The sequence below is a fragment of the Balaenoptera musculus genome, chromosome 7, assembly GCF_009873245.2.
Source record: "Balaenoptera musculus isolate JJ_BM4_2016_0621 chromosome 7, mBalMus1.pri.v3, whole genome shotgun sequence".
Classification (NCBI taxonomy): Eukaryota; Metazoa; Chordata; class Mammalia; order Artiodactyla; family Balaenopteridae; genus Balaenoptera; species Balaenoptera musculus.
The window spans coordinates 55,916,609-55,943,015 of record NC_045791.1 but is presented as its reverse complement, the minus strand read 5'-3'; the positions used below and the strand labels follow the sequence as shown (position 1 = coordinate 55,943,015).

Here is a 26,407-nt window from a genome sequence, read left to right as displayed (position 1 = left end):
GTGATTAAGAATCTGCCTGCCAATGCAGGGGACACGGGTTCGAGCCCTGGTCTGGGAGGATCCCACATGCCGCGGAGCGACTAAGCCCGTGAGCCACAACTACTGAGCCTGCGCGTCTGGAGCCTGTGCTCCGCAACGGGAGAGGCCGCGACGGTGAGAGGCCCGCGCACCACGATGAAGAGTGGCCCCTGCTCGCCACAACTGGAGAAAGCCCTCGCACAGAAACAAAGAGCCAACACAGCCATAAATAAATAAATAAATAAATTTATTAAAAAAAAAAGAATCATAAAGATCAGAGCAGAAATAAATGATACAGAGATGAAGAAAACAATAGAAAAGACCAATGAAACTAAAAGTTGGTTCTTTGAAAAGATAAGCAAATTTGAAATACCTTTAGCCAGGCTCATCAAGAAAAAAGGGAAAGGGCTCAAATCAATAAAATCAGAAACGAAAAAGAAGTTACAAGTGACACCACAGAAACACAAAGGATCATAAGAGATGACTACAAGCAACTATACACCAATAAACTGCACAATGTAGAAGAAATGGACAAATTCTTAGAAAGGTACAACCTTCCATGACTGAACCAGGAAGAAACAGAAAATATGAACAGACCAATCACAAGTACTGAAATTGAAACTGTGATTTTAAAACTTCCAACAAACAAAAGTTCAGGACCAGATGGCTTCACAGGCGAATTATATCAAACATTTTGAGAAGAGTTAGCACCTATCCTCTGAAACTATTCCAAAAAATTACATAGGAACGAACACTCCCAAGCTTATTCTACAAGGCCACCATCACCCTGATACCAAAACCAGACAAAGATACCACAAAAAAAAAGAAAATTACAGGTCAATATCACTGATGAACATAGACGCAAAAATCCTCAACAAAATGCTAGCAAACCAAATCCAACAGCACATGAAAAGGATCATCCACTATGATCCAGTGGGATTTATGCCAGGGATGCAAGGATTCTTCAATATCTGCAAATCAATCAATGTGATACACTACATTAACAAACTGAAGAGTAAAAACCACATGATCATCTCAATAGATGCAGGGACTTCCCTGGTGGCACAGTGGTTAAGAGTCCGCCTGCCAATGCAGGGGACACGGATTCAAGCCCTGGTCCGGGAAGATCCCACATGCTGCAGAGCAACTAAGCCCGTGCACCATAACTACTGATCCTGCGCTCTGGAGCCCACGAGCCACAACTACTGAGCCCACGTGCTGCAACTACTGAAGCCCGTGCGCGTACAGCCCATGCTCCACAACAAGAGAAGACACCGCAATGAGAAGCCCGCGCACTGCAATGAAGAGTAGCCCCCGCTCACTGCAACTAGAGAAACCCCACATGCAGCAACAAAGACTCAACACATCCAAAAATAAAATAAATAAATAAATTTATTTTTTAAAAAACCCAAACAGTATGGTGCTGGCACTGGCACAAAAACAGAAATATAGCTCAATGGAACAAGATAGAAAGTCCAGAGATAAACCCACGCACCTATGGTCACCTAATCTATGACAAAGGAGGCAAAAATATATGATGGAGAAAAGACTGTCTCTTCAATAAGTGGTGCTGGGAAAACTGGACAGCTACATGTAAACAAATGAAATTAGAACACTCCCTAACACTATACACACAAAAAAAACCCTCAAAATGGATTAAAGACCTAAATGTAAGGCTGGATACTATAAAACTCTTAGAGGAAAACATAGGCAGAACGTTCTTTGACATAAATCGCAGCAAGATCTTTTTCAATCCACCCCCTAGAGTAATGAAAAAAGAAACAAAAATAAACAAATGGGACCTAATTAAACTTAAAAGCTCTCGCACAGCAAAGGAAACCATAAACAAAATGAAAAGACAACCCTCAGAATGGGAGAAAATATTTGCAAATGAAGCAACTGACAAGGGATTAATCTCCAAAATATACAAACAGCTCATGCAGCTTAATACCAAAAAAATAAACAACCCAATCTAAAAATGGGCAGAAGATCTAAACAGACATTTTTCCAAAGAAGACATACAGATGGTTAAAAAGCACATGAAAAGATGCTCAACATGACTAATTATTAGAGAAATGCAAATCAAGGCTAGAATGAGTTATCACCTCACACCGGTCAGAATGGGCATCATCAAAAAATCTACAAACAGTAAATGCTGGAGAGGGTGTGGAGAAATGAGAACCCTCCTACACTGTTGGTGGGAATGCAAACTGGTACAGCCAGTATGGAGAACAGTATGGAGGTTCCTTAAAAAACTGAAAATAGAGCTACCATATGATCCAGCAATCCCACTCCTGGGCATATATTCAGGAAAAAAACATAATCTGAAAAAATACGTGCACCCCAATGTTCATTGAAGCACTATTCACAATAGCCAGAACATGGAAGCAGCCTAAATGTCCATCAACAAAGGAATGGATAAAGAAGATGTGGCACATATATACAATGGAGTATTACCCAGCCACAAAAAAGAACAAAATAATGCATTTGCAGCAACATGGATGGACCCAGAGATTCTCATACTGAGTGAAGTAAGTCAGACAGAGAAAGACAAATACCATACATCACTTATATGTGGAATCTAAAAAAAAAGCCTACAAATGAACTTATCTACACGAAATAGAGTTACAGATGTAGAAAATAAACTTATGGTTACCAGGGAGTAAAGTGGGGAGGGATAAATTGGAAGATTGGGATTGACACACACTACTATATATAAAATAGATAACTAATAAGGAGCTACTGTATAGCACAGGGAACTCTACTCAATACTCTGTAATGGCCTATATGGGAAAAGAGTCTAAAAAAGAGTGGATATATGTATTTCTATAACAGATTCACTTTGCTGTACACTTGAAACTAACACAACATTGTAAATGAATTATACTCCAATAAAATTAAAAAAAAAACTACAATTAGGTATCTCCTCACACTCGTCAGAATGGCCATCATCAAAAAATCTATAGACAATAAATGCTGGAGAGAGTGTGGAGAAAAGGGTAACCTCCTACACTGTTGGTGGGAATGTAAATTGGTACAGCCACTATGGAGAACAGTATGGAGGGTCCTTAAAAAAACTAAAAATAGAGCTACCATATGATCCAGCAATCCCACTCCTGGGCATATACCCAGAGAAAGCCATAATTCGAAAAGACACATGCACCCCTATGTTCATTGCAGCACTGTTTACAAAAGAGAGGACATGGAAGCAACCTAAATGTCCATCAACAGAGGAGTAGATAAAGAAAATGTGGTACATATATACAATGGAACTTACTTAGCCATAAAAAGAATGAAATAATGCCAATTGCAACAACATGGATGGACCTAGAGATTATCATACTAAGTCAGACAAAGACAAATATTATATGGTATCACTTATATGTGGAATCTAAAATAATGGTACAAATGAACTTATTTACAAAACAGAAATAGAGTCACAGATGTAGAAAACAAACTTATGATTACCAAAGGGGAAGGGAGGGGGGAGGGATAAATTAGGAGATTGGGATTAACTGTAAATAAAATAGATAAGGACCTACTGTATAGCACAGGGAACTCTACTCAATATTCTGTAATAACCTATATGGGAAAAGAATCTAAAAAAGAACAGATACATGCATGTGTATAACTGATTCACTTTACTGTACACCTGAAACTAACACAACATTGTAAATCAACCATATGCCAATAAAAATTTTTTTAAAAAAGAACATATAATGGAGAAAGGATAGTCTCTTCAATAAACAGCATTGGAAAACTAGATAGCCACATGCGAAAGAATGAAACTGGACCACCATCTTATACCATACACAAAAATTAACTCAAAATGGATTAAAGACTTGAACATAAGACCTGAAACCATGAAACTCCTAGAAGAAAACATAGGTGGTAAACTCCTTGAAATTGGTCTTGCCAACAATTTTTTGAATTTGATACCAAAAGTAAAGGCAACAAAAGCAAAAATAAACAAGTGAGACTACATCAAACTACAAAGGTTCTGCACAACAAAATGAAAAGGCAACATACCAAGTGGGAGAAGATATTTGCAAATCATATATCTGATAGGAGATTAATATTCAAACTATATAAAGAACTCGTGCAACAGCAAAAAACAAGCAAACAAATTCAATTGAAAAACTTCATACAGAGCAAAATGATAAGAATCACAGCAGACTTCTTGTCCACAACTAAGCAAGCCTCCTTAGTGTCTCCTTAACCTGCTTCAGAGAAAACTGATGAATCTAGATTTCTATATTCAACAAAAATATTTTTCAAAGTTGGAGGAAACATAAAGGCTTTTTTAGACAAGCAAGTACTGAGAGAATTTATTAACTTCAGAATTGCACTGCAAGAAATGTCAAAGGAAGTCCTTCAAGAAGAAGAAATACGATGACAGACAGAAACTTGTATTGACAAAAAGAAACAAAGTTTTCCAGAAATGGTTAAAATGAAGGTAAATATAAAAGACATTTTTTCTTATGTCTAATCACTCTAAAAGATCACTGACTGTCTAAAGCAAAAATAATAGCAATGTATTGTAGGTTTATAGCATATGCAAAAATAATATATATGACCGCAACAGCACAAAAGATGGAAGGAGAAATTGAAATAATATGTTGTAAGGTTCTTATACTGTATATGAAGTAGGATGATACTGTTTAAAGATACAATGTGATTACATAAAGACAAACGTTGTAAATCTTAGGGCAACTACTAAAAAAAATGTGTAAAATCCTCTTTAAATAACTTCTATAAACTATAAATTAATAGGAAAAAACAGATGTTACAACAAAAAGTAGACAAGGACAAAAAAAGACAAAAGGAAATCCAAACAGCAAACAAATACAGTATGTTTTAAAAGATTCAACCCAATAATAACCAGGGAAATGTAAATAAAAACAATGATATAAAAATTTCTCATCAGATTGGAAAAATAAATCAGATGTGACCAAGTATTGAGGGAGCATGTGAGAACACTGGAACCCCCACACATTGCTGGTGGAAGCATAACTGGTACCATGACTTTGAAGAGCAATTTGATAACACTTTATAAAGCTGACATCCTACTGCTCAGCAATTTCACTTCTCTTGTCTGATTTTCTATAAATGTTTCATAATGTAAAATAAAATATTACATAAAAACAAATAATTTTACTAAAATTGCACTGAATTTTTTGGAGTAGTTCATTGCCAGTTTTTCTCATTAACAACCTGCTTTTTAAAACACCATGATCAAATCCCAGTCCCTGTGTGTTACTTCTCTTGAGGCTATTCAGAATCTTAAATATAGGCAAATATTTACACCAAGAGCAGATTTAGTTCACCAGTATTTGAAACAAGTAGCCAGTGATTTATACCCTAAAATGCCACTGCTGACCAGTTTTTCACATATCCATTATGCTTCTGAGATTCTAGGTCATACATTTGCATGAAATACTCTTTTGGATAGAGAAAAGATATTGATATACTCCTTCAAGACAAACCAAAATGGACCCAATTTAAGCAATTCGTCTTCAATATATACCAGAACCTCTTTCTGAAACTAAAAGAACAAATATTATATCTTCCCAAACGGAAAGTCTATTAAGAAAATTGTATTTAGAAGAAAAGTCATAGTTAAGAATTTAAAAAAACTTTTTTACGATCTTACCATCAGATGTATCTGACGGTAAATTAGTGTATTATATTTATGTTCTACTTGATGAATAGCAAGCACAGGCCACTAAGAAATTCACTACAAAAATATTGTATGGAACCTAATGAATGTTATGCAAACATTAAAATCATGATTTATATGGTAATTACAACAATGTAAAGAGATGCACAGGATAAGATGAAATAAATATATTTCAAAGGAAAATAAATAAAATTAATGCTTCTGCTTCCTCAATGATTTAATTCAACATTTCTGGAATTTTGGAATTTATTTTCTGGATGTTTGCTGTTGTTTGGGAGAACTTCAGGAAGGCAGACAGAGCTAATGTGGAAAGCAACCCTACCTCCTCCAAACACATAAAAATGCTATATATAATATTTGAAATATTTTAATATATAGCTGAGGTATAAAGCAAGAGGAGTGCCATAAATAAAGAGGACGCCCACAGCAGAGTTGGATTTGAAGTTAGATTTCCTTGGCAGTGAGAGGCTGCCCTGGGCTTCCATTATAAAGCCAGAGCCAGGAAAGCAGAACCCCAGTAAAACTCATCCCTGGCAGAAGAACTGATTTTATGTCTTTCCAGCAATATTTCTACACTATGGAGATACAGCACAGTTTTCAATGGGAGGTGGCCATCTCTACAGCAGTCCACCCCTTTGGCTACCAGATATTGGGCACACTCTCCTTCCCACACTGAACATGCTGTCATCTCCCAAAGGAAGAAAAACCAAAGTCCCATCAAGTTACTGCATCCAGTTCAAAGTCCAGGGCTGATGAGGCACAGACCTCTTTAGATCTGGATGTGCCTCTGTGGGACCTCACAACACATGAACTAATGGACATGCTATCTTCCCTCAGACCCCTAACACTCCCACTGTACCACTGCAGATCAAGGAGAGAATGACTATGACAGAAACTTCCCTCCAGAAGAAGGCCTGATGGAGGACACACAGCAATCATTGGTCTGTAGCAATTATGAAATCTGATGGGACAGGCATTGTGAGGATTCTCTTTTCTGGCAGTTGGGGAATTTCCTTGATTAGACCTGATTCCACTTGTTGATGAACTTCTCGATTCTTTGTGGCCCCTGGATCACCTTTCTGGAGGTTCTTCCATGTCCATTATCCTCCTTGCCCACATTATGGTGTGTGTTAGAGATTATGTCCCCCTTGGGAGCCTCAAGATTTCACAGCCTACTTCCTGCCTATGAAAGTTTGGGGGCCAGAGATTGTTTCAACCTGTTAAAAGCATTTTAGTCTAGGCTCACAGATTCTTCTGCAGTATAACTTTCTCAAAATCTCAATTGGTTTATGATCTATTTGCTTCTTTAGTGTCATGAGCCAGTAGGCACACTCAACTTTCATTCCTATTCATATCTTTCCAAAGACATCAAGTCTAGTTTACTACATTAATGTCTCATTCCCAGGCCTCTCTCTCTCTCTCTAATCACTGGCAGTTTGAAGCCATCAGACTTAAATGAGAAGACTCAATCCTTTATTGCTGGGTTTATTACTGATTTGCCTTTGATATTCAAATCTTTTCTTAATGTCTCTTATTCTTTAAAGTTTAGGAGCAGGTGGTTTCTACAACTCTGCCACTCTAGTTCCCCCAGACCTAGACAGGAGGAGCTACTGCCCTTAGCTCCATATTTTAGAGAGTCTCTGTGTCACTCAAGATCTGATACTCAGCCCTGGCACAATACAAACAGCTGCTCTCATATCTTACACCATTCAGGCCCCAGGAATACACTTCTCTATATCTCTTTCATATGTCATCAAAACAAAATAACTAGGGAACTCCCCGGCAGTCCAGTGGTTAGGACTCCACATTTTCACTGCCGAGGGCCTGGGTTCAATTCCTGGCCAGGGAACTAAGATCCCGCAGCTGTGCAGCACAGCCAAAACAAACAAACCAACAAAAAAACAAAGTAACTACACTGGAGTGTAATGTACCTTCATAGCCCACGGGCTGTCACTGCTGATGTCAGAGATGAACACTAATTTGTAGTGGATGGAAGACTGGAGTAAATGAAGTGAAAGAAAAAAGACTAACTTGTCAAATCTTTTCTCTCAACATGAATGCAGTAGATTCTTGCACAACAAAGTATCATTTCCCAGTAACGTCAAATGCCCATTTTCTTCTCCTGTACCAATTTGTAGTATTGTCAAAAGTTGCACATACTGTCAGAGAAACATTTTACAATATTAATAATTCATATTACTCTTGAATTTGTAAATATCAGGTCTAGATGCATGCATGAAGTGATACCAATATCCTTTATATTGGCAACTAGATGGACACTGAACACTAAAATTGCAATAAAAATTATAAAGTGTCAATAATATTAAAGTGTTGAAATATTAAATTTATGCTTAATTTTGACATATAAGTTTGATATTCATTATTCAAAATTATAATTAAAATAAAATTATAATTTTATTTTACCTTTTCATAGATAATTTTACTATTATGGGAGAAAATGTTTTTTGAAAATAAAATAATTTTAATTTTTGATTTTGCATCTATAAAAAGTTCTATTTAAATTTTGTATACTTTGAATAATTACTTTGCTTTTAACACTTAATATCACTAATGTCAAGAGAACAGAAATAATGTAAATTCTTATATTCACATAATTAGTGATTTCATTAAAATAAAATTATATCAAATGTCATAAATTTTGTTTCTTAATTTTCTTACTCATGTAAATATTATTGACCCACCAAAGACCACCTAAAATATGTGCAGTAATTATTAATACAGTTATCTGTGATATTTTGTTGATTCTCAGTCATAAATATAGCTTTACATTATTTTTAATTTTTTTATCATGGAAATATATTTGTCAAGGCAGGAGGGTAGAACAGATTTTATTTAATATTTTATCTCAGTTTATAACATTCAAATATCTAGACAACTGTATACACACCTCCTTTGTGCTCTGGCTCCAGACCTCAGAAATGTTATGGGCAGGCCTACCCACAAGGCCTCAAATTTCAGATGCTTTTTATTCCCTTTCATTTGTGTGTGCAAACTGGACAATTCTTATCATCTTAAACATTGCTTATCACCATACCAAAGTGGGGAGGTGGGGGGAGAGAACTCTTGAGGGTCTCAAACCAGCAATTCCAGAGATCACAAATGTCATTTCTACTCACAACCAAGAACTAGTCACCTAGCTTAACCCAGGCACAAGGGGACCAAAGCTGGAGAACTGGAAAGATTTGGTCAGCACAACTGATGTGTTATTTTCCCATTTTACAGATGAGGCAATGAAAGTTTAAGAAACCAAGGTCACATGGTTACACAAGCAACAGAGTCAGAATTTAAACACAGGCAGTTTAGGTCGTGAGCCTGTTCTCTTAAACACTATATGAATCCCCTGGGAATCTGAAGAAATCTTGGGTACTGCTCTGGACATGCACAAGATGTGAAATCAGGGTTCAAGTTGATCTCAAGGACACAGGAAACCCTAGCTGATATCTAAGAGTAATTTTTACAGTGTCCTCACCCTAGAACTGCACACCCAGCCAAATTATCTTTTATAGGTGTTAGTGCCAACATTACCAAGAGGATAAACATCCAAGGGCTCTGGAGGTTCATTCCCTCACCTCTCTCAGTAGCTTAACAAGAAGTCCATTCAAATGGTAATCACATCTACAGAACACCTTCACAGCAGCAACATCTAGACTGGTGTTTGACCAAACAACTGGGCACCATAGCCTAGCCAAATTTACCATAAAAAACTCACCATCACATTGGTTCAAGATGGTGGAGTAGAAGGACGTGCTCTCACTCCCTCCTACGAGAGCACCAGAATCACAACTAACTGCTGAACAATCATCGGCAGGAAGACACTGGAACTCACCAAAAAAGATACCCCACATCCAAAGACAAATGAGAAGCCACAATGAGACAGTAGGAGGGCGCAATCACAATAAAATCAAATCCCATAACTGCTGGGTGGGTGACTCACGGGTCCCTAACATGGGAAAGGAAATAGCCACCCAAGTCCAGGAAGCACAGAGTCCCATACAGGATAAAGCCAAGGAGAAACACAATGAGACACATAGTAATCAAATTGGCAAAAATTAAAGACAAAGAAAAATTATTGAAAGCAGCAAGGGAAAAATGACAAATAACATACAAGGGAACTCCCATAAGGTTAACAGCTGATTTCTCAGCAGAAATTCTACAAGCCAGAAGGGAGTGGAATGACATATTTAAAGTGATGAAAGGGAAGAACCTACAACCAAGATTACTCTACCTGGCAAGGATCTCATTTAGATTTGATGGAGAAATCAAAAGCTTTACAGACAAGCAAAAGCTAAGAGAATTCAGCACCACCAAACCAGCTCTACAACAAATGTTAAAGGAACTTCTCTAAGTGGGAAACACAAGAGAAGAAAAGGACCTACCAAAACAAACCCATAACAATTAAGAAAATGGTAATAGGAACATACATCAATAATTACCTTAAACGTGAATGGATTAAATGATCCAACCAAAAGATACAGGATTGCTGAATGGATACAAAAACAAGACCCATATATATGCTGTCTACAAGAGACCCACTTCAGACCTAGGGACATATACAGATAGAAAGTGAGGGTATGGAAAAAGATATTCCATGCAAATGGAAATCAAAAGAAAGCTGGAGTAGCAATACTCATATCAGATAAAATAGACTTTAAAATAAAGAATGTTACAAGAGACAAGGAAGGACACTATATAATGATCAAGGGATCAATCCAAGAAGGAGATATAACAATTATAAATATATATGCACCCAACATAGGAGCACCTCAATACATAAGGCAACTGCTAACAGCTATAAAAGAGGAAATCGACAGTAACACAGTAATAGTGGGGGAATTTAACACCTCACTTACACCAAAGGACAAATCATCCAAACAGAAAACTAATAAGGAAACACAAGCTTTAAATGACACAATAGACCAGATAGATTTAATTGATATTTATAGGACACTCCAACCAAAAACAGCAGATTACACTTTCTTCTCAAGTGCACACGGAACATTCTCCAGGATAGATCATATCTTGGGTCACAAATCAAGCCTCAGTAAATTTAAGACAATTGAAATCATATCAAGCATCTTTTCTGACCACAACGCTATGAAATTAGAAATCAGTTACAGGGAAAAAAACGTAAAAAACACAAACATATGGAGGCTAAACAATACACTACTAAATAACCAAGAGATCATTGAAGAAATCAAAGAGGAAATCAAAAAATACCTAGAGACAAATGACAATGAAAACACGATGATCCAAAACCTATGGGATGCAGCAAAAGCAGTTCTAAGATGGAAGTTTATAGCAATACAATCCTACCTCAAGAAAAAACAAACATCTCAAATAAACAATCTAACCTCACATCTAAAGGAACTAGAGAAAGAAGAACAAACAAAACCCAAAGTTAGTAGAAGGCCAGAAATCATAAAGATCAGAGCAGAAATAAATGAAATAGAAACAAAGAAGACAATAGCAAAGATCAATAAAACTAAAAGCTGGTTCTTTGAGAAGATAAACAAAATTAATAAACCATTAGCCAGACTCATCAAGAAAAAGAGGGAGAGGATTCAAATCAATAAAATTAGAAATGAAAAAGGAGGAGTTACAACAGCCACTGCAGAAATACAAAGCATCCTAAGAGACTACTACAAGCAACTCTATGCCAATAAAATGGACAACCTGGAAGAAATGGACAAATTCTTAGAAAGGTATAAGCTTCCAAGACTGAACCAGGAAGAAATAGAAAATATGAACAACAAATTACAAGTACTGAAATTGAAACCGTGATTAAACATCTTCCAACAAACAAAAGTCCAGGACCAGATGGCTTCACAGGTGAATTCTATCAAACATTTAGAGAAGAGCTAACACCCATCCTTCTCAAACTCTTCCAAAAAATTACAGAGGAAGGAACACTCCCAAACTCATTCTATGAGGCCACCATCACCCTGATACCAAAACCAGACAAAGACACTACAAAAAAAGAAAATTACAGACCAATATCACTGATGAATATAGATGCAAAAATCCTCAACAAAATACTAGCAAACAGAATCCAACAACACATTAAAAGGATCATACACCACGATCAAGTGGGATTTATCCCAGGGATGCAAGGATTCTTCAATATATGCAAATCAATCAATGTGATACACCATATTCACAAATTGAAGAAAAACCATATGATCATCTCAATAGATGCAGAAAAAGCTTTTGACAAAATTCAACACTCATTTATGATAAAAACTCTCCAGAAAGTGGGCAGAGAGGGAACCTACCTCAACGTAATAAAGGCCATATACGACAAACCCACAGCAAACATCATTCTCAATGGTGAAAAACTGAAAGCATTTCCTCTAAGATCAGGAACAAGACAAGGTTGTCCACTCTCACCACTATTATTCAACATAGTTTTGGAAGTCCTAGCCACGGTGATCAGAGAAGAAAAAGAAATAAAAGGAATACAAATTGGAAAAGAAGAATTAAAACTGTCAGTTTGAAGATGACATGATACTATACATAGAGAATCCTAAAGATGCCACCGGAAAACTCCTAGAGCTAATCAATGAATTTGGTAAAGTTGCAGGATACAAAATTAATGCACAGTAATCTCTTGCATTCCTATACACTAATGATGAAAAATCTGAAAGAGAAATTAAGGAAACACTCCCATTTACCATTGCAACAAACAGAATAAAATACCTAGGAATAAACCTACCTAGGGAGACAAAAGACTTGTATGCAGAAAACTATAAGACACTGATAAAAGAAATTAAATGATACAGACAGATGGAGAGATATACCATGTTCTTGGATTGGAAGAATCAATATTGTGAAAATGACTATACTACCCAAAGCAATCTACAGATTCAACGCAATCCCTATCAAATTACCAATGGCATTTTTTACAGAACTACAACAAAAAATCTTAAAATTTGTAAGGAGACACAAAAGACCCCAAATAGCCAAAGCAGTCTTGAGGGAAAAAAACGGAGCTGGAGGAAACAGACTCCCTGACTTCAGACTATACTACAAAGCTACAGTAATCAAGACAATATGGTACTGGCACAAAAACGGAAATACAGATCAATGGGACAGGATAGAAAGCCCAGAGATAAAGCCATGCTCCTATGGTCAACTAATCTATGACAAAGGAGGCAAGGATATACAATGGAGAAAAGACAGTCTCTTCAGTAAGTGGTGCTGGGAAAACTGGACAGCTACATGTAAAAGAATGAAATTAGAACACTCCCTAACACCATACACAAAAATAAACTCAAAATGGATTCGAGACCTAAATGTAAGACCAGACACTATAAAACTCTTAGAAGAAAATATAGGAAGAACATGCTTTGACATAAATCACAGCAAGATCTTTTTTGATCCACCTCCTAGAGTAATGGAAATAAAAACAAAAATAAACAAATGGGACCTAATGAAACTTCAAAGCTTTTCCACAGCAAAGGAAACTACAAACAAGATGAAAAGACAACCCTCAGAATGGGAGAAAATATTTGCAAACGAATCAACGGACAAAGGATTAATCTCCAAAATATACAAACAGCTCAATATTAAAAAAACAAACAACCCAATCCAAAAATGGGCAGAAGACCTAAATAGACATTTCTCCAAAGAAGACATACAGATGGCCAAGAAGCACATGAAAAGCTGCTCAACATCACTAATTATTAGAGAAATGCAAATCAAAACTACAATGAGGTATCACCTCACACCAGTTAGAATGGGCATCATCAGAAAATGTACAAACAACAAATGCTGGAGAGGGTGTGGAGAAAAGGGAACACTCTTGCACTGTTGGTGGGAATGTAAATTGATACAGCCACTATGGAGAACAGTATGGAGGTTCCTTTAAAAACTAAAAATAGAACTACCATACGACCCAGCAATCCCACTATTGGGCATATACCCTGAGAAAACCATAATTCAAAAAGACACATGCACGCCAATGTTCACTGCAGCACTATTTACAATAGCCAGGACATGGAAGCAACCTAAATGCCTATCGACAGACGAATGGATAAAGAAGATGTGGCACATATATACATATATACAATGGAATATTACTCAGCCATAAAAAGGAACAAAATTGAGTCATCTGTAGAGACATGGATGGATCTAGAGACTGTCATACAGAGTGAAGCAAGTCAGAAAGAGAAAAAAAAATATCGTATATTAACGCATATACGTGGAACCTAGAAAAATGGTACAGATGAACCGGTTTGCAGGGCAGAAACTGAGACACAGATGTAGAGAACAAACGTATGGACACCAAGGGGGGAAAGTGGTGGCGGTGCTGGTGGTGGTGGGATGAATTGGGAGACTGGGATTGACATATACACACTAATATGTATAAAGTAGATAACTAATAAGAACCTGCTGTATAAAAAAATAAAATTCAAAAAAAATTAAAAAAAAAAAAAGACTATTCAGCAGGCTTAAGTGAGCCCAGGAGAAGAACAGGTTAAAACCAAAGGCTGAGCTCTGGAGGCTTTTTATCAGCCTCCTCAACGAGGAAACCCCACTGTTATACCCACTAAGTGTTCCTCACTTCCTCCCAGCCTCCCTATAAATATATAGAGTAGTTTGGGGCCTCCCCTCCTGAAAACTGGTCCATATGCATGCAGTCCACCTTTCTGTGGAGTAATCACCCTTCTGTGGAGTAATGAGTGCTCAGGGCACTGGTGCCCTGTGCTACTTCTCTGTAAGTTTTTCTCAATAAAATAATCTTAAATCTATATTACATGACACTAGGGACATGTGGACCCATTCACTATAAGACACATTTTTGAATACCCAGGAATCCAGAACGTATGCTACACACATACATTTTTTTCTAAAACAAAATTACCTAGGGAAGGAAAAAGAATCAGAATAACTTATAAAACACGAAGACCTGTTATATCAAAAAGAGTTATGAAAAATAAAACCAATAAAATGTGTTAAGTCCAAATATTGATACTATGTCTGTGAATTTAAGTAGAACTGTTTAAAGAAGTCTTTAAATGTTATAGGCATAAACTACAAAAAAAATTAATCATCTGGAACAAAAGCTCAACATGGTTTCAACAAATCTTGAAAGCTACGGTGGGGTTATGCACCCACAAGAATGAAATTGTACTAAAATTCTTGTTTTGTTCTGAAGACTGATAGTTCTCCCCAATATCCATTCTCCCCGACTTAAATAGCATTAGAATTTTTAGTGGCATTTGGCCATTAAGCTACAGATTAATATATTAGGCAGGGTCCATTCAGGAAAGCTGAAACCATACTAGGTATTTAAACAAAGAGAATTTAATATAGGGAATTAGTTTAACAGATGTTGGAAGACTGAAAAGTCAAAGAGGGAATGTGGCAGTAAAACAGAGGTAATAACTCCAGGAAGCAGCTACAATTCCTTGGGCTGCAGGAACAAAGAGAAGGAATTGAAGTTGTAGAACCTAAAGGTTCAGAGAAAGGGTCCCCCGGAGCTGTGACTAAGACCTCTGAGGTGAGGGCGATGAGGCTGGTCTGGGAGTGCCGAAAGAAGTTGGAGATTAGAACCAATTGGTGCTACTGGGGTGCATGACCATTCCCAGCGTGACATGAAAAGGATAGTCAGCAAATAAGGAAGAAACACTCCCCTCTCCCCTTCTCCTACCTTCCAGCATCCCTGCACGGCATCCTCTTGGTGGAACTTATCACAAAGTCAGCTGACAAAGAAGAAACGTAGTGTGCAGAGTCCCACTCCCAGCATCAAAAACCAGAATTTAGAAGGGAGGAAATGGATCTGAGAGACAAGCATTCAGTAGCCGCACAATTGCCTTTCCCAGCCTCCCTTGCTACCGGGGCGGGCAGGTGAAGACATTCTGGTTCACTGAATGAATGGAAATCACATGTGCATTTGTTTGGTCACGCCCTTCCTTTTTTCCCTTTTCCCTGGCTGCGATGTCCACATGGCGGTGAGCCATGATGATCATGCAGATGAGGTTAACAACCTACAGGTGGTGGAGTAATAAATTTAAAGGGGCTGAGTCCCTGAAGTCACAGAGCCATCGTACATTAATGCAGAAAAATGTTAATTCAGCAGAAATCGTGAAATTGAGTGAAAAGGGGAAAAAACAATACTACATAATAGACAGAAAGTTGGGTGAAATAGCAACCAACCTCCAACTTTATTCTCTGTACAAGAGATGCATATAAAACAAAGAGAAGGTTGACAATAAAGACATGGAAAAAAAAGGTATGCTAGGGAAAAGCAAACTAATAAAATTGGGGGTTGAGGAACGTTCAAAGTCTAAAGTATTAAATGAGACAAAAACATTTAAAATGGTAAAAATTTATCAAAAATATAAATACACCTTCTATTCTGAACAACACATCACCGAAATATGTTGTAGCAAAGTGAACCATGGATAAACTGGATCCCAAGAATTTTTAATTCTTGAAGAGAGACTGCAAAGGAATTGGATTTAGGTTGTCACACAACCCAAATTCAATTCAGCTTTTGATGTTCCAAACATACTCTTATATTAGATACAACAGTCCAGAATTTGAGAAATGTATTCATAATGATCGGGTAATTATTCATTTGAGTCTATGAAGCCTTTGTGAGGAGACTAGGTTTTCCCTTGATGGGGTGGATACTTTCACTGTCAGTCATTCTGGGACCAGCTCAGCCCACGCAGAGACAAGGCTTTGGGTTGGAGAGAGAGGTGTCCCAGGAAACAGGAGGCCGCGATCTGGGGTGTGGAGGTGCCTGGTGTGAGCTCCTCCTTGCTCAGGTGGTCTGAGAGGGAGGCAGGTTAAGGGCCCTGGGAAGGTCTGGCCTGTTTAGAAGTTTTTGTTGTTGTTCCTTTGCGCTTTTTTATTTCTGTATGGTACTTTTTCCATGATCCCTGTGGGTCTTCGGGAACGTCTGGAGTCTTTTTAAATGTTCCCCCTGACCTCAGCTTTCACTGTGGGTGACTGAGGCAAAGCTGGTGCAGGGAGATCAGCAGCCTGAGAGCACAGTCCAGCACAGCAGGCTGGTGGCCGGTGACCATCAGAGTGTCTGTTCGGCCCCTCGGCTCCCACACCACCTCAGCCCTCTTTGGGCTCCTTAACCAGATGTGGTTGCCACTGCCAGCTGGCTGGGCCTGTGTACACTGGGTCTGCGGTCGCCTGCCATCACCCGGGCCAACGAGGCTCCAGGCCCAGGACCTCACCACCAGCCCACCTCCTACTCCAAGAGGAAGGGCCCCCAGGCTAAGTGCCCACAGTCCTAGTCTGGGGCTCCTCCTATAGCCAGATTTTGTTCTTTGCTTATTTTGCGGGGATGGGGGGAGAGTAATCTTTAATCATTGATTTGGAGGCGCTCTTTAAACTGTGTAAAAGTGGCTACTGGGTTCACAGGAGGAAAAGCCCCAAGACCACCAAGCTGTGGTCATCAAGTAGAGTCCTAGGTTAAACACTTGGTTCCCAAGGTTCTTTGGTTTGTTTCTTGCCAACTGATCCCAATTTGCCCCCTGCTCCAATGTCTGCTGTGGGATCTTAGGGGGATAACTGTCAGTGGGGTTAGGTAAGGAGTTGGCCTAAATGTGGAGCCCACTGGGTGATTTCAGGACTTTGTTGAGCCTGTTTGTTTCCCCACGGGTCACAAGATGAGATGATTTTGAGCTGTGATGGGTGCTCCGATCAGAGAAACACTGGGAGCAGGTGAGGTGGATGACGTGAGATGAGAGATAACGGGAGCTCGTTTGGGAGCAGGACAGGTGTTGGGAGGCAGTACAGATGGCTGAAATCTGGGTGGCATGCTACAGGGTCCCTGCTGTGTCACCCTCACTCTTCAGCAAAGTCAAAGAGCATCACACAATATTGAACGTTTTTGGAGTTCTTAGGACAATGCAGAGGGCTGGAGCTTCACGTCTGGGTCTGACCCACACCTGAACCAAGGAGATCTGGACTCACGAGCACAGAAAGCAGCAGGAGAACATAGTGGAAGTAGTGGGGAGGCTTTCAAGTGCACATAGATTCTTGAATTGGGTTTCAGTCCAAGTTTCATCAAGATTTCTGGAGAAACACAGAGGCCTCAAGCAATGAAGAGTCTAAGGATATTTCTTGTAGTGGCCTCCAAATTAGCAGAGGTCCTGGATCACAGAGACCCAGCAGGAAAAAGACGGCACACTTAAACTACGTAATGTGAGGAGCATTTAATAAAGGAATTATGTACAAAGAGCAGGGCATGGAGGTTCTGCAAGTTCAGTGACTGGGGCTAGTCACTGTGAGGGCAAAGACAGTGAGTAGTTACTGAAACCCAGAGAAAGAGGGAGAGCTGTGTGGGCAGGGCTGCCTGACAGATCCTGGGAAATTCAGCTGAGAGCTGCAGCCAGCCCCCCAGTGACCCCACAGGAAGGAACCTGGATGAACAAATATCCCAACCTCTTTTTCCAACCTCCCTCCAATCTCCTGTCCACTGGCCAGACTCAAACGGAAGCCAGAGGACAAAGGAAACTGTTCATCCAATCTACACAAGTCAACCCCCCGGGGCACAAAACAAGATGGAGATGGGTGGACATTGGGCCTGGGCTGGGGGAGGGAGAGCCAACAGCAGATGTCCTGCACAACTCCTGTATGTTATTTAGTTTTCAAACAGAAGTAGCAATGAACCTGAAAGAATGCACTTGTACTTAATCTCTGCTATTTATCAAGCATTCTGTACCAAAAACTTCACAACATTAAAAAAAAATGTTCTGTTCGCCATAACAACCCTGGGGGTAGGGGTGGGGGGCAGATACTGGTATTACAGGTGAGAAAGCCAAGGTTCAGACAGGTCAAGAGGCGTGCCCAAGGTCATAGAGGTGATAAGTAGCAGGATTAGTGTTCAAACCCAGGATGGATATAGAGGGAAAGGAAGGCTTTGGGTTGATACATAAAATCCTATTTTACCGCTTCTAATGAGAAAGAAAAAATTTATTTATTTTACTTAAATAGTTGTTCTACTAGCTTGGAGTATCATAAGAGATTGATAATTTCGGTTGTTAACAGAGTGTTTTTAGTAATGAATTTGCAGAAGACCTGATATGTCTAGCATAGGAGTGATAGGCCCTATTAAATGGGACTAAAACAGGCTAGTAAGCACCTTTAGTTTAAAGGGGAATTTGATTATTTTTTAAATATGAAATTTTAATTTTTTTAAAAAAAGGTGCAAGAATTGCAAGTACAAAGTGACTTCTCAATCAGGCAAACATTCATAATTCTCTCTCGCATAGGACCTGCTTCCTGCATCACTACCTTCCCCGGGTCCTTCTGAGGGGAAGAAAAGAAAGACCTACTCATCTCCATTTCCTTTCAGGACAAGCAGGACAGTGTGTAACACTCGAGAAAAGCAAAGTTTTCATTTTATACCATAGCTGGTCTAGAGAACTGGAATGAGTTGGAAAGCAAATATTAGGACTGAACTGCAGCTGGTAGCATGTTTACCTTACAGTACATTTCCTTCTGAAAAGGTGAATCAAAAGAATTTCACTTTTGAATGAATTGAACAAAACACCACCTAGGAGCAGTCGAAATATTTTAAAAGTGAAGAGAACATAAGTTCCTTGTAGAAAATTTGGAATCAATTCACTATCAATTTATTTTACCAGGTAACTTAGTTAAATATTAAAGGGCTTACATAATTCGGGTTTGGGGGGGCTATAACTGTAAAACGTTGGGCAGATAAATTCCTGTTGCACCAAATATCCCTGAATACTCCTTTCTTAATGCACGTGTTCCAGTGCAGTATACACAGCCAATGGGACACAGTCTCTACTTGGAAGCCCAGAAAAATACCCTCCCCACATTTCAAATTTTTCATTTTCAAAACTAGCAGGTGATGATAATTTGCTTCACTGGATGTACCAATGAGCCCTGCAGTGTCCCTTCTCTGTGTAGCCCCAAGAGTCACCTCCACTCTTCTCAAACTTTTATCCATGTGCCCACCTCTCTGAAAGAGATTCTCTGCCTACAACTTCACAGAGAAAAGGGGAGCTGTCACATGGGAACTCGCTCAACTTCCTGCCACTGAAGCTACACACTTCCCTCCTGTGAGGACAGAAGAGGCGTCCTCTCCCTGTCTGAGCTTGAGCCTAATGCTCCCATCTGAATCGGGGCATCTTTCCTCAGGCCTCCTCGGATGTTCCTCTCTCTGCCGTGTCCAGGTCCCTCCCCGCTGACTCACTGCCAGATTCGTTAAAATGGGATGTCTCTCCCATCCTACAAGCAGACAAACCTCAAATGTATTCAGTGACTGCCTCTACCTTTAGTCCTATTTTCCTTCTTTCCAGGTTATCTGCCTTTGCTGTCCCCAATTCTTTATCTGCCATTTGTTCCTTAACCAAATGGAATCTGGGCACTTAAGGTTTCTCTGCAGCATTGACCTCCAGTGGTCATTCCTTCCTCACTGAAGTGATTTTTGTCGCTTGGCTTCTATGGCACTCTCCTGGTTTCCCCTCCACCCTCACCTCCAACTTTCCTCTTCATCTGCTTGCCCTTCCAAACGTTGGTGTGCCCTGGAGATGGCCTTCAGCTCTGGGTGTTTAACCTACTCCCTTGGCTTAATTTTCTGGTGTACTGAAGGAGTCTGCCACCCAAACACCTACCTCATTGTTGTTCAAAGTATTTAGTACATTCTTTTAATTGTTCATTTATACTCTGCCTTGTTGCAAAATGGAACTGAAGTGTAACTATGTGTCTACAAAAGCAAGAACTATGTGCTATGTATTATGCCCAACAACTTTAAATGATTTATCTCATCTAATTCTCACAGCAAACTCATGAATCAGGTTCTACTTCTTTCATCTATTTTGCAAATTAAAACACCAAGGCTCTGAGCAGATAAATAATTTTTCCAAGGTCATACAGTTAGAAAGTAACAGAACTAGGATTCTACAATGGGGAAACGTTTTATATTAAATTATACAATTTTTATTTCTTTACCCTACTCCTCTCACCCCAACCATTAAGCAGTCATTGTTTTCTAGGTGCATGACCTACAGAGGAATAATGGAAACAGTCTAGAACAAAGAAGTTATAGCTCAATTTTGCCTATCAAAACAGACATTTCTAAAGCCTGTGGTAGAAAAAAAAAAGTAATGAGAGGCCTGGCTTTCTACTGTAAGAACTAAGCATTTGAATGAGACAAGGATTCTTGCTATACCTCCAAACACTGAGAATTAAGCTTGGAAATTTACAGAATGTACCAAGAACCACCGAGAAGAGAAATTGCAGAATGTGACATACAGGTCATGCTTCCTGAGTTGGGGAGGAACTTGGGAAGATTTGGGGGGATGAGTACTTAAGACATGTGAGAGCCTGTTCCTTGAACCCCACTTTGGGGCCAACATTCTGATATAAGGGAGTGATGATGTCCAGGAGACAGGTGTGGGGAAATTCAAAGCAGATGGGCTTGTCTCCTGCTTTTTAGTACATGGCAAAGAAAGTTTGCAATTCTCCTGTGTTGGAATGGTGCCAGAACAACATGACCCCAGGAGCTGGATTAGCAGTGGATGTGAGAGCTGTTTAGATGGATGTGTCCCAGGATAGCTTCACAGAGGCCTGGACCCTCCAGAATGGGACAGGGAATGCAGCTAAGAGATCCTGGACTCCAAAGGAGGGGTACAGAAGTGCTGAGAGACTTGGGAGCCTGGAAGAGATATAGGGTCAGGACAATGGGGTCTCAAAAAAGCTGGAGGCAAGACTCACCAACATCAGCAGAGAAGCCTGTGTACAGCGATCAAAATCCAGGTGGCTCTAGCCCACTAGAGGGACAAGACTTCAAGGGATACCAGCAAAGACAGGATGACAGCTTGGGGTCTGGGCCACCCTTCCTCATTGCTATTATGTAATTTGAGGTTCCCTCTGAGCCAAAATGTCACTTGGGAAGAACAGAATGGAAGCAGGCACATGCCCTGAAAGATGGAATACTCACACCAAAGAAACCTAGTAAACTTAGCGGAGACTGGGGCTTAGGAGAGAGGAATTTAGGAAAGAGTGAGGTGAGAGTCTAGGCACAGAACTGTCAAGTCATGGAAAAGTTCCCCATGTCACATGTCCCCTGGAGTTGTCTTTGTTTTTCTGCTTTGTCCCTTGGAGTGACTGGTCACAGCAAGCCTGGTGGCCAACCAGCCTGGACATAGTTGGAATAGGACTCTCATCACTGCTGCTCATATTATTTTTGCTTTTTCCTCATTTTATTTGTTTGGCAGATTGTGGGTCAAAAATACTTTGGGGAGTAGTAAGAAATAAAGTTTAAAAGCTAATTAATTTGAAACCGTGGTTGTGAGAGTTTGTCTTTGCTGAATATTTGTGGATATAATCAAACAACTCAGGATAAAGTAGAAGGGACAGACCCCTTCTCTCAGCGCCCATTGAGTTCTTCCCTAAAACACGAAGTTTCTCTTCTAGTTATGTTCTGGGGTACCCTCACCAAATTTTTCATTAATGTGTGTAATCTGTGTGTGTGTGCATTCCTCAAGACCCAGTGGAACCTGAGTGATGAGAACAACACAGAAACCAGCATACTGAGCAAGTCATAAGCAACAAGACCCCTCAGGTGGTGCAGCAGACGCCGAGGTTGTCTACCCACTTGCATTCCAACCCTCTTCTTGGTCCCTTCAGTCCTGACTTTGTTCAGGAATCACACATACGTGTGCTTCAGGGAACTCTGGTCCCTAGCTAAATCAATCCCTGTAATCCCAGGCCTCTTGCCAGTGATTAGTTTAGTGATGGGCTAAATTCTTTCCAATAATACAGAAAGCAATGGCTACTGAGTAGGTCCTGGGAGAGTTTGGGAAGGGCATCTGTATTCATTTGCCAGGGCTGGTGTAACAAATGACCACAAACTGGGTGGCTTAAGTAACAAAATATATTGTCTCACAGTTCTGGAGGCTGGAAGTCTGAAATCAAGATGTCAGCAGGCCTGGTTCCTTCCTAGGGCTGTGAGGGAGAATCTGTTCCAGGCTTCTCTCCTTGGCTTGTAGATGGCCGTCTTCATGTTCACATGGCTTTCTCCCTGTGTCTTCACATTGTCTTCCCTCTGTGTGTTTCTCTGTGTCCAAATGTTCCCTTTTTATAAGTGACAGAAAAGGAGAAGACACAGAGACACAGAGAGGGAGGCCATGTGAAGCCGAGTGAGAGTGGAGTGATGCAGCTACAAGTCAAGGAAGGCCAAAGATTGCAGCAACCCCAGCAGGCAGGAGAAAGGCATGGAACAGATTTCCCCCTCAGAGCCTCCAGAAGGAACCAACTCTGCTCATACCTTGTTTCAGTTCTGGCCACCAGAACTGTGACAGAAGACATTTCTGTGTTTTAAACCACCCAGTCTGTAGTAATTTGTTATGCCAGCCCTATCGCACAACCTGTGTGGCCAAAAGTGCTGCATTCACACAAACAGAAGCTCCTCTGAATTGGCTGAAAACTGTCATACCTGGAATAAAATCTCCAAAAGGTAAGCTGAATGCTGGCTCTCAGCAGACAAGTAGCAGACATGCAGGAGTCACCGGGAAAGCCAGCTCCTGCACAACCAGGATCAGCCACCCACAGCAGGATCGACGTGCTGGGTGCAGAGCCTGCTGTAGTAGTGATGACTGCTGTCCCTGGGATCTGGGGAAAGGAGCCCAAGTCTCACAAAAGGGGAAAGCGGACAGAAAGCACTAAAGTGGCCAGAGGAGACCAAGAACAGAAACTAGCCCTGGCTAGTTAGCTGACAAGATCACACTTTAGGACAATGGGGCTAGGAAGCTGCCACTGGTTCTGCTACCCCTGGACACTTAACACTGCACTGTTGTCCCAGTAAATAATTTCTCAGTGGTCCCTTCATCTTTGAATTATTGCACAAGAGCTAAAGCCGCAGGTGGCAGCATCTGACTGGCTGAGCCCAGGTCCCCAGATGCCCATGCTAACTCCTGAGGGATGGAGAGAGAGAGGGGTTACCTGTCGGCTCCCGGTTCTGTCGTGGGAGGGAGGCCTTTTCCCACCCAGCCTTATGCAGTGGAAGACTCACCCAACATAGAAATAAAGTTTGGATGCTGAGTAGGCAAAGGAACTAACAAGCATCCCCCACAGTGAAACTATGCAATGGAAGCATCAGAAACAAAACCGAGTAGGAGCTGGCACCAGAAACGCGGAGGCCTGCTTCTCAGCTGAAATGGTCTGGGAAATGAAGGGAAACTTCATTGATTTAGATAGGAATGACTGTACATTTGTTTCTATTTCACTGGGCAAGGGCGGACTGAACAATACCTTGTAGGGAGCACTTGAATGAAAAAATTCAGGTTTGGCAAAGCTCCCGAGGCCCCGGACAGCAGACGCAGCTCTCAGAACTCGCGCGGCCGGGAAAGAGGCAGGCGGCAAGCGGCTGTGCGCATGCGTACCGCGAGGCGTGGACTCGGGGTCCCCCTGCTGGCGCGGATTTCCTCCAACCTCCCTTTCGCTGAGCCTTTTAGTGCGCGGGGCTCGCAGTGCCCAGCAGCCTGGGGATTAGTGAAAGTGGGCCCAGCTGCAAAGTCTAGCGTGGATTCCCCAAATAAGAGTGGAGAAGGGGCGGTTAATCAAGAACGCAGTTCTTGGTGGGTCGGGACGGGGACTGGAAGCTGGGTGTTTTTTCATTGCAGGAGGCACAAGACACCTCAGGGCTGAAGCAGAGAATTTCTGTGGTCCTGAGACTGGGTGCAGAGCTGACACTGTGGCTCTCAGGAGTCTGTCCCTTACCCTGATGGCCAGGACAGGGGACAGACGCCTGCTAGATGCTGTGGCCCTGCAGGGCCCTTCCTGGCCCATCTTCTTCCTCCCCCTTTCTCACGCTCCTCCAGCATCTGTCAGCAGAAGAGAGGCTGTTCTCAGCAGGTCGGTTCTCGCCGCTTGTGTGACTCATGGCTTTTTGGCCGTGCCTTCTCTCTTGCCCAAGACTTGTATATACATATAGCCCGGATCAGCTGAGTTTTATCACTGCTTCCTAGATTTCCCCTGCTTCCCTTCTCCAGCTTGAAAGACCAGAACTTCCTCCCACGTGCTGCCAGGTGTCACGTTAGGGCTTCCTGTGTCTGTGCCACACATCTCGGAGACATACACAGGATGATATGGAACAAGTTTAGATTGTTGCCTGGGGACTAATTCACTGCTAAGCAATGTCAGTAAGTCCCTTTGGGGTTGCTGTGAACAGGCCTCCTTGGCTGTGGGTACCATCTAGGGATCACTGGTTAGAGAACAGTGCTTCTGTGGCCACGGTCCCTGGGTCTGACACCCTCATTCATAGGGACAAGCCCAGCCCCAACCAGCCTTCTTAGAAATACAGTTTGGCTGTGAGTTAAAAAAAAAAAAAAAAAAAAAAAAAACTAGGCCTAATTAAATCCACAAATCTTAAGTGTACAGGAGAGTTTTTATGAATTTATGTCCCTGTGTAACTGCCACCCAGATCCAGATACACATGTGATTGGACTTGAGAGGGTGAGTCAGTTAGCCAATTCCCCATTGGGGGATGGGGCTACCTAAGGCAGTGGTTCTTAAACTTTAATGTGCATCAGAATCACCTGGAGGACTTGTTATAACATGGATTGCTGGGCCCCACCCCAGAGTTTCTGATTCAGCAGGTGTGAGGTGGGCCGAGAATCTGCATCTCTAACAAGTTCCCAGAAGATGCTGATGCTGTTCTTCAAGGCCACACTTAGAGAACACCACCCCAAGCCAGGCACAGGGATTGCCAGTAAGTGTTAGTTAACCATACAAAGAAGGAAAGTCCATTAGCAGAATAATTTTGATTAAAATGAATCAACCAGGTGCTTAGCAGGTGGTCTTTAAATTCTGGCATTCAGCTGTCTCGCCCAGAATACTTTGATCCAATCTTTGTTTCCAGCAAAGGGGTCACCAAAGTTATAAGCATAGATTGCATCAGCACATTACCTCTTGAGACTACTTACCAGGGAATTAATCAGTCCAAAGAGCTCCAAAGGATCATATGCTTTTTTTTTTTAAATTTAATTTATTTATTTATTTTTGGCTGCATTGGGTCTTTGTTGCTGCACGCAGGCTTTCTCTAGTTGCGGCGAGCAGGGGCTATTCTTCTTTGTGGTGCGGAGGCTTCTCATTGCGGTGGTTTCTCTTGTTGTGGAGCACAGGCTCTAGGCACGTGGGCTTCAGTAGTTGTGGCACATGGGCTCAGTAGTTGTGGCTCACGGGCTCTAGAGCGCAGGCTCAGTAGTGGTGGCGCATGGGCTTAGTTGCTCCGCGGCATGTGGGATCTTCCCGGACCAGGGCTCGAACCCGTGTCCCCTGCATTGGCAGGCGGATTCTTAACCACTGCACCACCAGGGAAGCACGGATCATATGCTTTTAAAGTCTAGAAGATTCACTATACTCTTTTACAGTCAGAGAAGGGGTATTGACAAATTGCTCTGAGATCCTCAGAAGGAGATTAACCAGTCAGTACCTACTGTTAGGGCATTTAAAACATTTTTTAAAGGAGCACTGTGGCATAATAAGAAATATATATCAATATTTGATCTTCATCACCATTTAGTGACACACAGTTCCTAAAACCCTTGGAAACTCTGGAGAGGGATAAGTATCTTTTGTATGCCCATGAGATGACTGGTACCTGGAGGCCCCTAGATGGCTTCTGGATGGAACTCCAAGGCATGAGTAGAGGGTTGGAACTTTTAGTTCCACCAACCTCCCCACCCA

At 40.9% G+C, this 26,407-nt stretch overlaps 1 protein-coding gene across 1 annotated transcript in view; it reads right to left on the bottom strand.

Moving 5' to 3' along the window:
• Positions 1-26,407, bottom strand: part of LOC118897952 — a 46,175-nt gene that overhangs the window by 11,301 nt on the left and 8,467 nt on the right. Inside the window, exons 3-4 of the mRNA XM_036857650.1 lie at positions 23,972-24,201; positions 23,157-23,332 (exon numbers count right to left, since the gene is read on the bottom strand). Of these exons, the coding sequence (XP_036713545.1) occupies positions 23,157-23,332; positions 23,972-24,201 (406 nt within the window). The remainder of the gene's footprint in view (positions 1-23,156; positions 23,333-23,971; positions 24,202-26,407) is intronic.